Source organism: Phascolarctos cinereus, unplaced genomic scaffold (genome assembly GCF_003287225.1).
Source record: "Phascolarctos cinereus isolate Bilbo 61053 unplaced genomic scaffold, phaCin_HiC Scaffold_726;HRSCAF=1367, whole genome shotgun sequence".
Lineage (NCBI taxonomy): Eukaryota > Metazoa > Chordata > Mammalia > Diprotodontia > Phascolarctidae > Phascolarctos > Phascolarctos cinereus.
The window spans coordinates 326870438-326882784 of NW_027556098.1; the positions used below are offsets into that span (position 1 = coordinate 326870438).

At 40.0% G+C, this 12347-nt stretch overlaps 2 protein-coding genes across 3 annotated transcripts in view; both read left to right on the forward strand.

Annotated features, from left to right (window-relative positions):
• Positions 1–3189, forward strand: part of PCF11 (PCF11 cleavage and polyadenylation factor subunit) — a 33300-nt gene extending 30111 nt beyond the window's left edge. Inside the window, exons 15-16 of the mRNA XM_020993826.2 lie at positions 213–248; positions 2057–3189. Of these exons, the coding sequence (XP_020849485.1) occupies positions 213–248; positions 2057–2272 (252 nt within the window). The 3' untranslated portion in view covers positions 2273–3189. The remainder of the gene's footprint in view (positions 1–212; positions 249–2056) is intronic.
• Positions 3190–8721: 5532 nt separating this feature from the next.
• The window catches only part of ANKRD42 (ankyrin repeat domain 42), a 75987-nt gene continuing 72361 nt past the window's right edge, over positions 8722–12347 (forward strand). The window contains exon 1 of one of the 2 annotated variants that reach the window (XM_020993706.2): positions 8722–8944. In XM_020993706.2, coding sequence (XP_020849365.1) covers positions 8932–8944 — 13 coding nt within the window. In that variant the 5' untranslated portion in view covers positions 8722–8931. The remainder of the gene's footprint in view (positions 8945–12347) is intronic. The other variant, XM_020993707.2, reaches the window with a different exon arrangement.

The window sequence follows — 12347 nt, forward strand, 5'->3', positions numbered from 1 at the left end:
TCTTTTTTTAAATGTAAGGTTTGTAATTAATACTTTAGATTCAATTTTTAGATTATGTTATGTAAGCTATCTTAGTGTTTAAAGTATTGGTGACTTTAAGAGTTTATATTGTGAATGGGAAGAAAAGTAATTTCATTTTTTAGCTTCTAGATAACTGAAAGACTTAAAAAAATAAACATTGTAGCTTAATTCTCTTTTTTTCCTTGCTTCAGATTTACCATCCATCATGTTATGAAGATTATCAGAATGTAAGTTCTTTTGATATTTGGTTTGGTTGTGTTTGAGCTTATATATATTAACATATCATAAGCCAGATGCATGTTTAATTTTTTCTCTTAAGGAGCTTTTTTCCTTAGTGATATTTTTCCCCCCATTTTAAGGCCTGAAGGTGATTGTTTATGAGAGTGATTGGTTGAATTGGATAAGGAAGTTCTGTGGCAAATTAGCTATGTAGCTTTGGATACTGGTAAAGATTTTTCCCCCTAGTTTTTATCTCTGGCATTTTGCTGACTTAAATGTTGATGTCATATTATGTCAGAAGGGAGAAGCAAAGGTAGAAGTGGACTTGCGATAGATTGATAGGGAACAGGTTGTTATTTAGGATTTTTTTTCTAATTTTTCTTATTTTGTTCTAATAATCATGTAGAAGTATGAGATTGACCTTTTGAGTGAAAGTCCTAATTTGCCATATGTGGTTTTAAAAAAAGGTGTTCAAGAGATAGACATGAATGAAGTATCCCACAGCTAACTTTCTACTGAAGGTCACCATTTTTCTTTCCCCAGATCTTCCTATTTCTGATGGCATCTTCTTTTTCTTAGTCATTAAGTTTGAAATCCGAGTCATTTTTCTTATACTCTACACCCCTTAAGTCCCTAAATTCTATTGATTTCACTTCTTGCCTTGTGTCATTTTAATTACCAACACCACCTACCTTTAGGCTTTAGAAGCAGGTCTAGTGGAGACCAAGAATAATGTTGAGATTTCAGGAGATCTTGGTGTTTTTTTTTTTTGTGCCTATTTTTGGTGTGATCTTGGGCCAACACACAAACTTCTGGACCTTAGTTTCCTAATATTTGAAATGTAAGTTCTTTTTCCAGTTCTTAAAAGTTTGAGACTTATGATAGCTTTTAAACTGATCTTTCCACTCTTTAGCCTGTTCCTTTCCCCCCCTACACATTACTACTGCTAGATGCTTAATGCAGTTCCCATCACTATAGAAGCCTCAACTCCCTTTTAGCATTTCAGGCTCACAGGATGATGTGATTGAAAGAATATTGACTTTGGAGGCATATAACTTGGGTTCAAATCCTGCCTCTGCCACTTGTGTGAAATTGGACTAAATGATCTTTAAGTCCAGTGATGAAACTGCATTTTCATTCTTTGATTCCCCTACCCCCACCATATCTTGTGTTCCAGCTTTCTGGTGCTTGATTGAATGTTCTCTTCCTTACTTCTTCCTATTGAAATCTTATCCCTTTCTCCTAGGTCCAACTCAAATGCAACCTTATTCTCAAAGCTTAAAACAAATATTTCTAGATTAAGAAATACTTATCTTCTCTACTAAATAGAAATCTTGAGGATATTCTGAACCAGCTTTTTTTTTTTTTGTTCACGCTATAACCATTGCCTTAATTCTTGTTCAGTTGTGTCTGACTCTTAATGACTCCATTTGGGGTTTTCTTGGTAGAGATATTGGAGCGGTTTGCCATTTCCTTCTTCAGCTCACTCATTTTTTAAAGGTGAGGAAACTGAGGCAAACAGCGTTAAGTGACTTGCCCAGGGTCACACAGCTAGTAAATGTCTGAGGCCAGATTTGAGCTCAGGAAGATGGGTCTTCCTCACTTTAGGCCCTATCCACTGTGCCACCTAGCTGCCCCTCCATAGTTCTTACTGGTACTTATTGATTGCACTTTTGTGAGGACATGGGCAAGGCATTCCTGTTAGTTTTTTGTTTTTGTTTTGCTATCTCTACAAATTGGGTATGTATAAGATTTAATAGCAATGAATAGTTAAAAACACTTCATTAATAGTTGGGTTATGCTCTTACTTTTGTAGACATCTTCATTTGATTGTACACCATCTCCCAGCAAGACACCTGTTGAAAATCCCTTGAATATTATGTTGAACATTGTCAAAAAAGAATTGCAGGAACCTTGTGACAGTTCCAAAGTTAAAGAAGAACCAGTTGATGTACCACCAGCTTGTACAGATGACAGCATAGCTACACCTACTGAAATTAAAACAGAACCTGATACAGTTGAGTCAGTTTAAATAAAATGAGAGGTATGTTTTTCTTAAAAAAAAAAAAGGAGCTGCTGTGTTAGTTGAATCTAGAAAGTGAAGAATTTTTATATATGTGTGTATATATATATATAAATTAGCTGAGGCAGGGTCCTTAGCTATCATTTGGTTAATAAATACATTTTAGTATTTGCATTTCCTACTGCCTGCACAGTTTCAGGTGCTCATTGTGTGAAAGTTCTGTAGATGTGTGCAAATTTAACAAAATGAAATTGTATGTGTAAAATATGTACAATTTTCACTTGTGGAATTGTAAATTATAAATAAAAATATTTTTGCTATCCATGGAGTGTAATGTTTATGCACACCATCAAATAAAGACAGTGTTTCTGTACTTTTCATTGGGTGGAATTAAACAGCGACCTCAACATAGACCTTTTTACTAGTAGCCTCCTGTGATTAAAAAAGAAAAGAACAAAAACCAAACGCACCTGAAGTTAATTTTCATCCTTCAAAAGGGGATATCAGCACTGCAGGACCTTTCTCAAATAGTAAAGTCTAGATTTAAAAAAAAAGTTTTAAACTCAACAGGACAAACTTGCATACATATCCAGATTATTTAAAAAAAACAACTGTCAGTTAGACAGAAACAAATGAAGCAACTTTTATTCTTAAAAGTGGACACCAGTGCCATCAAACATTTGATTAACAAACAAGTACATTTAGTAGCTGAAGGTGATTTTTACTGACATTTTTCAAACTGTCAGCAATTTAAAGCAGATGAACATAACATTTTTTATTTTTAAGTCAAAGGGGGGAAATGTAAGAATGTTCATTTTGAAGCATGGTTAATCTTTTCCTTTGTTGATTTTGACTGGATTAGATGATAAATCAGATACCGTGAGATGTTAATATTCATACATGTAATAAATAGACTGATGAAGTAACTTTAAGGTTGTATCTCTTTATTTCATGAGTGGCTTTAGAATATATGGCTAAATTTTAATTTGTGAAATACTTCGTACTTTAAGGTACTATTATAATCTGAATATGAATGAAAATATTGTATTGTGATTAGTTGGGATTGTTTTAAGGGTGGCTCTTATACAACTACTAACTTCAGTCTTTAACCTTTAATAACAAAGCTTCTTAATGTGGGGCCTGCAAGATCCATCCAGCTTGGAGGGGGAAGAAATTACATCTTTATGTCCATATAATTGGTTTCCTTTTAAATTCAACATCTATTTCATTTTATGCACTGAAATACTTTAGAAAGTTCATAGGCTTTACCAGATTGCCAAAAGGATCCATGACACAAAAAAAGTCAGAAACCTTTGCCTTACGTAGATAGATGCCCTTGCCCCAATAAATTCCTATCAAACTTCAAAACCCTTTTGACCTCAAACATTATAAAGAAACCTTACTATAGATCACTTTACTAGACAAGGACCTTGTTCAAATATTCTAATTTTAACAAAGGTAGAGATTTGTCTGTTACCCATAGTTTTTTTGTCTTTTTAACGGGCAAGACTAGCTATCTAAGCTTGAATGACAGCTACTTCTTAATTTCTTACTGTACTTTTATAAACCTGGAATTAAAAAGCCATTATTTATACATTTAACCATCCTTTAAAGTTTGATTTAAAAACTGGTTTTACAGGTTTGAGGAAAGTTTTTCCTTTAGGATCCTATCTGTGAAGAGAGCTGAAAAATTTGCTCCACTAATATAGTTTGGCACATTCTCTGCAATATATAGTCTTAGTTGCCTGGGTTTTGAGAAGTTAGGTGACATAGTCCAATGTTATCATTGTTGGAACTTTTAAGTTTACAATTTAATGTTGCTGTATTAATAACCCATATTAAGCACTAATTCAAAGCAACCCAGGAATTGCTAGCCTATAATTTACAATTTGAAGGGATCTTTCAGGTTACACCTAGTCCTCTAACCATTCCAGTCTCAGTGGTATGTGGCAATGTTTGCCAACTGACTAATGTAAGGTCAGATCTTAGAATCATTTTAATTTGTACTGAATATTCTTTCATGTGGTTTTTGATTATTAATTCTTCTGAGAACTATTTGTATCTTTTGACCCTGTTAGAAGACGGCTCCCAATTATATATTTGTGTTAACTTCCTATATACCTTTGTATATGAGACCTCTATCAGATTTCTTCCTCTTCCATATGAGGAAACAAGCTAGAGTTTAATCAAGTTCATAGTTCAAGGTCATACTCCTAATAGTGAAACCTAGACTTAAATACAGGTCTCCTAGTTGTAGTTCAATGTTTACTATCATACCAATCTAATCTAGCTCTAGTTGGAAAACTTATTTTAGAAAGAAAAAATAGCAATTAAATAAAAAAAGCACACTTGAATACCTAAAATGATCTGTCATTCTGGAATACCACTTTTCACCAACGTGGATTGAATCCCTTCCTCCCTCCCTCTCTAAAAGGGTCTTTAACCAAGGGAGTATGAACTTGAAAAAAAAGAACTGATTAATTTTCAGCACAATCGATTTCCTATATAATTGAATGGCGTCCACAGCTATCAGACTGCCAAAGGGGGCCATCACACAAAAGTGAATTCACAAAAAGTTAAAAGAAAATTGTTCCATAAATTAGCAGATGGTTTTAGTTGCAGTGCTTGAAAAATTCATTAGTGTGACTGCTACTGGTGCTATTCTATACTAGCTACTGGGGATACAAAGACAAAAATAAATTAGACCTTCCCTCAAGGAGCTTACATTCTAGGTAGAGGGATATAATTTAATGTTCAGTGAAGTAAATAGATGGTAAGAAAGAACTGTCCATCATTAGGCTGGTACCTGAAGCCTTTCTGATTTGATAGATCTTGTCAGACCTCTACTTACATAGGCTTTTTAGACCTCAGTGCCACCTTTTGTCATCAGGTGGGTGGCTGGGGGGGTGGGGTGGAATGTTGAGTGGCAGATATAGAACTAAAAGGAATTTTGGAGGCAATCTAGTCCAACTCTATTTTGTTATCTAAGGAAACAGGCTTAAAAAGTGCCTTGCCCTAGAGTCACAGCTATTAAGAGTCAGAAGTATTAATTGAACTTGGGTCTTCCAGACTCTGAGTCAGCACTATTCACCATGCCATAAAGCCTCAAAGATTTTTTAATAGTAAAGTGTTAAGTAAATACTGGTTGAGTGACATTGAGAATTTGTTATCTCATGGCTTGCATCAAAATTGACTCGTGTTGAATGTCAATCTAGACAAACTGGGATGATGTTCAATTAGAACTGTTGAACTATGTGTGATTAACTAATTGCCCATATTAAAACAGGCTGGTAATAAAAAAACTTAAAGAATTTTTCTAATATATGTCAGTGCTATAATAGGTGAGTTAATATTGCCTGAATTTTCAAGTTAGAAATAAAAGTTGTTTCTTACCGTGCTAGTACATTTTTGAATAATGTCTACCTGGTAAGTGATGGGTGTTGCTCAGTTGTTTTAGTGTCCAACTCTGTGCGACCCCATTTGAGGCTTTCTTGGCAAAGATACTGGATTTCCTTCTCTGGCCCTTATAGATAGGAAACTGAGGCAAACAGGGTTAGGTAACTTACCTAGGGTCACACAGCTAGTAAGTGAGATCACATCTGAACTCATGAAACTGCATCTTCCTGACACTGGGCCCAGCATTCTATCCACTGTACCACCTAAAGGCCCCAAGTGATGGGTAGACAATAGGAAATAGTGTGAGGGTAGGGCAGGGGTGGGAATAGTCAAAATTCCAACGGAAGGGGTAAAAGTTTCACATGTCATCTTGAAACTTAGGGCCACGTTTGACTTCTCCCTCTTTCTCAAATCGAGTCAGCTACTCAGTCACAACATTTTTTCTTATCAAATATCTCTTCCACTATATTTCTATTGCTTCTAGGCCCTTTAACCCTTCACATATGGATTACTACAAGAAAAGCTCTTGTGGCTGTGTGGTCTCCTAATTCTCTCCACTCCAAACTATTCTGCATACTGTTGTCAGATGCCATTATTTACGTCATTTCTGTTAAAAAGCTCTACTGGTTCCCCGTTTCTTACTGAAAACAAATCAAAACATCTCTGCCTGTCTTTCTATGCTGCACAGTCTAGTCTCACATCTGTTCTTCAGGTAACTCCACACTGCTATCTTCACTTCTATAAAAATGAAGTCCAGTTATGCTAATTTCTAACACTACATAACTCATGTTCTCAGCTCTCCTTCCCCTTTATTCTGCTTATAGCAAAGAGAATTTTAGTTCTGGAAGGGTTATTATAGGTCACCTAGTTCCTGCTTTTAAAGAAAGGAGAAACAGGTTTACTGAAGTGACTTGCCAGAGGTCAAACCAATAAATGATGGCAAAGCCAAAATCAGAATATCATTATCTTCATTAGCTGGATTAGAGGTCTACAGTGCCTAATAGTGTTTTTATAACACTTTGAAGTTTTCAAAGCACTTAACAAATATTATCTCATTTTATCATCACAATAAGCCTAGAAGGGAGGGTGCTATTATCATTCCCATTTTGCAAATGAGGAAATGGGCAGAGATAGATTAAATGACTTGGTCACACAACCAAGTAGTCAGAGGCCAGATGTGAACTGAAGGTACCCCTGACTAGCTGACTCCTAATAATTCAATTATCTGTTAAGTAGAAACTACTACTTCAAAACCTGCCTCAGACATTTAGTTGTGTGATCCTGGGCAAGTCACTTATCCTTCGGCTCAGTTTCCTCATATGCAAAATGGGAATAATATACAATTAATATCTAATCTAGCATAGGATTGTGAGGATCAAATTACATGACATGTAAAGTGCTTTGCAAATTTTAAAGTACCACATAAATCCTAGCTATATTATTATTATGTGTCTGGTACTGTGGGAAGTAGAGAATGCAAGAGAAATTTTAGTAAAATGAAGGATTTGGTCATCTCTTCCAACTCTAAATTTATGCTCCTATGACATGGTTTCCGCATACAGTGTTTAGGATCTTGTACCAGAAGAAGATAACCATATGTATGGCACTGTTGTTTAATTGTGTCTGATTCTTCCTGACCCTGTGGACCATGCTGTCCATTGGGTTTTCTTGGCAAAGAGGTTGGAGTGGTTTGCCATCTCCTTCTCCGGTGGATTAAGACTGAGATTAAGTGACTCACCCAGGGTGATACAACTAGTAAGTGTCTGAGGCTAGGTTTGTACTCAGGAAGATGAGCCTTCCTGACTCCAGGCTGGCACTCAGACACTTACTAGTTGTATCACCCTGGGTGAGTCACTTAACTCTGCCTCAGTTTCACGTCTGTAAAAATCAGCTGGAGAATGAAATGGCAAACCACTCCAGTATCTTTGCCAAGAAAATCCCAAATTGGGTCACAGAGAGTCGGTCATTACTGAAATCACTTAACAACTTCCTGGCTGCAAGTCCTGAGCTCTACCCACTGAGCCATCTAGCTGCAGCATACACTATGTATGTAAGGCATACACTAAAATAAATAGCTGTGACCTTGGGCAAGCAACAGCCCTAAATCCTATAATCTCTATCATCTAATGCCACCTCAATTTTGCACAGGCCTCTATAATTTATAAAGGGTTTTTGCCACCATTACCTCATCTGGGCCTCACAACAGGTCTGAGAGGTAGGCAGGGCTGGTGATGATAATGGATTATTTAGAGCCAGAAGGACCTTGGTTTGAATCCTGCCTTAGACACTAGCATGTGAAACCCTGGGGGACAAGTCACATAAACTCTCTAGCACTGAATCAAAGGAAATAAAACATGTAAAGAGCTTTGCAAACTTCTTAGTGCTTTATAAATGCTGGTTGTTACTAAAATTTTGAGCAGAAATGGACTTTGGAGAGCATCTGGCCTAATCAACATCCGAGGCCCAAAAAAGTGTGAGACTTGCTCAAGTCTATAAGCTAGGAACAGAGTAGCGATTGTTTGCTGGCTGACTCCCAATTCGGCAGTCAATCCTTTCTTCTTTCCTCCCTCTCTTTTCTACTGTTCTCTGGTGTCCTCCCTACCTCCCTCCCTCCGCTGGGTGTTACCACCACGTTTTATCGAGGAGGGCGGCAAGTGACCTGCCCGAGGTCACACAGCTACGGAGCGGGCCGAGCGCCAGCCCCCGCTACGCCGAGCAGCCCCCCCCGCGCCCCACCCCCGGCCGGGCCGGGCACCTACACCAAGGCAGTCCAGGCCGTCCCGACGTCGGCGCTGTTCACACAACCAGCGTCTTGGGACAAGAGAGGAGCTGTCGAAGGCTGCCCCGCCACGATTACCGGTGCGGAAGAAGTGACGGCTGGGAGGCCGAGCGAGGGGTGGCCCGTTGGGGAAAGCTCCTCCTCACTCAGCCTCCCGAAGGAAAGGCCTCTAGCCTCGGGGGACTAGGGTGCGGCTGGGCGGGGTGTGTGGGTGTGGGTGTGGGTGTGTGGCCGTGTGCGCGCGCGGGAGGAGGGGGTGCAGGAAGAGCTAGCCGGACTTCCCGGAAGCGGAAGTGACGCAACCCACGAACGTTGACCCGTTCCCGAAGTAACCAGTCCCTTCCAGATTCCCGGCGAGAGGGCGTTGGAGACTGAAAGCTGGAAACCAATAGCAAAGGGAGAGACGGCAGTGTCGCCGAGGGCGGCTGGGGGGTCGTCTCAGTGGTCTCAGGATTACCCCTTGCCTGCGTCCTCTGCCTCCTCCCTGGCGCGCATGACCGTCTCGAGTGAGTCCGCCCAGCAGGCCGCTCTCCTGGGCGCGGCTCCTGCTGCCATCCGGGAGGCCAAGACTTAACCGTTCTCCCCTCGTCCCCCCTCCCCGCGTGGGCCCCAGGTGCGGCCGGGGCTGAGTGGGCTACCCCCGCAGCTCCAGGCGCTCCGAGGGGCTGGGGAGCGAGCGCCTAACCCCCCCTTCCCAATGGAACGACTTTCTTCTTCTCTCCCTACCCCAGGTGCTCGCCAACCTCCGCCTCCATCCGCACACCCCTACCCCAGCCTCCGGGCTTTGCTTCTGTGGTTCTCTTTGGGTGTCCCATTTCCACCTCTTCTCTTGCTCTCCGCTAGGTGGGTTTATGTGCCCTCCCCCGGGAACTCCTCCCCTTCATCTTTTTTCTAAACCTTTCAATGTCCAGCTCCCCCTAGAGTATCCCGTGCCTCTTACTCCCTTTCACCTCCTTCCTGCCTCTGAGGTGATATATGTGAAATTTTTAAAAGTTAGGGCCCTGTGAACCTTAGCTGCTGCTGCTGCTGCTGCTGCTGCTGCTGCTATTATTATAACCCTTTCTCCCTCACCCCCCACTCCTTTTATTCCTGGTCATCCTCCCCCTTTCAGTTTTTACTGTTGGTCTCTACAGTCTAATTTTTTTTTCCCCCTACCATATTAGTCATATTGTGAAAGAAGACAGAGACCTAAAGGCATAGCTCTAATTCTTGAACGTCAGTAAGCATTTACTGGGTGCTTCCTAAGTACCAGGCGCTGTGCTAAGCACCTTCTTAGCACAAAGAAAGGCGAAAGACAGCTCCTAGTCAAAAGGAACTCACAATTTACTGGAGGAGACATTAAAAAAACCCAACTATTTACAAAGGAGATATATACAGAATAATTTGGAAATAACAGAGGGATCAAGAAAGGCTTCTTGTGGAAGATGGGATTCTAGTTGGAACTTGAAGGAAATCAGGGGACCCAGTAGATAGACAATGTGGAGGGAGAACATTCCAAGCATGAGAAACAGTAGTGGAAATGGCAGACAGGCTTGGAAGACAGGGAGTATCTTGTTCAGGAACAACAAGGAGGCTAGTGTCCTATTTAATTAGCCAAATAAGAATTTTCTTTGGTATGCAAATGATAAAATTAGAAGTTTTGTCTCTATGTGTGTATGTGATAAAGGATCAGCCTTGGAGTCCGGAAGACCTGGGTTTAAAATTCTTGACTTTGACACTGACTAGCTGTGTGATCGTAGGCAAGTCACTTAATGTCTCAGTGCTCCAGGTAACTGTGAAACTATAAATTATAGGTGAGTTACCTATCTATTTGCATTGATAAAGGGAATTTCCACACTAGAGGTTCTCTACATTGATAAAATTACTTGGCTTAATCCAAAAAGATTGTGTGCATATGTGTGTCCTCTTTGCACCCAAATCCTTATGCCTTCATTTGCTCTTGTTTCTCTGTCAGGGTGTGGAAGTACTCGAGGGTTTGACTAGTGGAACATAAAATCTTTTGTACCTCTCACCAAGCTAGACAAACTTCACATATGGCCGTATGGACTTATGTGTCTGTGATCCTAGGGACAAGCTAGCAAAGTTTAAAAAAATTTTTTACCAGTTTTGTCATCAGGTGATACTTTTTTTTTTTTGGCTGCAGTAACTCGTGATGGTGGAGGAATGATTAAGATCTGCATTGATGGGGGCAGCTAGGTGGCCTAGTGGATAGAGCTCTGTCCTTGGAGTCAGGAGGACCTGAGTTCAAATCTGGTCTGAGACACTTGATACTTACTAGCTGTGTACCCTGGGCAAGTCACTTAACCAAAATTGCCTCACCAAAAAGCAAAAACAAAACAAAACAAAAAAAACTTCCTTGATGAATGTAACACCCACACCAGTGAAATTTCAGATAATAGTTTTAATCCAAAGACTAATGAAGAACATGGCTTTTATTTGACTACAAAACTAGGGGAATATCATAGTTTAATAATAATATAGTTTTAAAAACTCTAACCTCAAAATCAGGAAAATTAGGTGCTTGATTTGGCTGTGCTGTTTATTACATCAGGCAAACCACATCATCTTTCTAGGCTTCAATTTTTTTGTGTGTGTGTAACATTGAAGAGGTTTGACCTGATGATCTCAGAAGAATCTTCCTGGCTCTGAAAATTCTATAACTGTGATTTTATGAACCTTCTTCCTTCTGCTACAGTTTAACAACATTCCATCAGTCAGTTGATAAGCACTTAATAAGCACTTTCTTTGTGCCAGGCACTGTGCTAAGCCCTGGGGATACAAAGAAAGGCAAAAGATTGTTCCTGCTCTCAAGGAGTTTACAATCTAAGGGGGAGACGAGATGCAAACCACTGTGTACAGATGAGCTACATACAGGACAAATTGGGGATAATTTACAAAGGGAAGGCACTAGTTAGGGAAGACTTTTTGTAGACTGTGGGATTTTAGATAGGATTTAAAGGAAACCAGGGAGGTCAGGAAATAGAGATGAGGAGGAAGGGAATTCTAGGTATGAGGATTAGAGCAAGTGCAAATGCCCAGAGTCAGAAGATGGAGTGTCTTGTGTGAGGAATAGCAAGGAGGCCAGCATCACTGGGTTACAGAGTACATGAAGGTAAATGAGGTGTAAGTATACTGGAAAGGTAAGAGGGGGCCAGGTTATGAAGGACTGTGAATGCCCAATAAAGGATTTTATAAATTATCCTGCAAGTGATAGAGAGCCAATGGAATTTATTGAAGAGGGGGTGGTATGGTTAGATTTGTGCTTTAGGAAGATCAAAAGATAGCCAAGAGTAGGGAGAGACTTGTGTCAGGGAGACCAATCACCAGGTTACTATAATAGTCTAGGTAGGGGGTGATAAGATCTCAAACCAGTATGGTGGCATTGTCAGAGGAAAGAGTGGGACATATTATGTGAGTGAACAGTGTTATACAAGTAAAATTGATAAGACATAGTAACATATTTGATATGGGGAGTGAGAGTAAGGATTTGGATGATAAGTTTCAAGCCTGGGTGACTGGGAGGATGGTGGTGTCCTGGCATGATGAAGGACTATAATAGGGGAGTTTGGGAAAGGGATAAAAGGTTTGGAGGGAAAGAAGGAATGAAGATCTGGATATGTTGAATTGGGTGTCTAATCGGCATTTGGAGATGAGAGTTGAGAGTTGAGAGATTAGTACTGAATGTGTAGATCTGAAAATCATCAGCAGGGGGATGGATAATAATTAACTCCACAGAAGCTGATGAGATCATCAAGTGAAATGGTATAGAAGGATATGAGAAGAGGGCTCAGGAATGAACTCCATAGGACATACATTTAGAGAGCATGACCTGGATGAAAAGCCAGAAAAGGAGGCTGAGGAGCAGTCAGATGGAAAGAAAACCAGGCAAGAGTAGTATGATGGAAACTT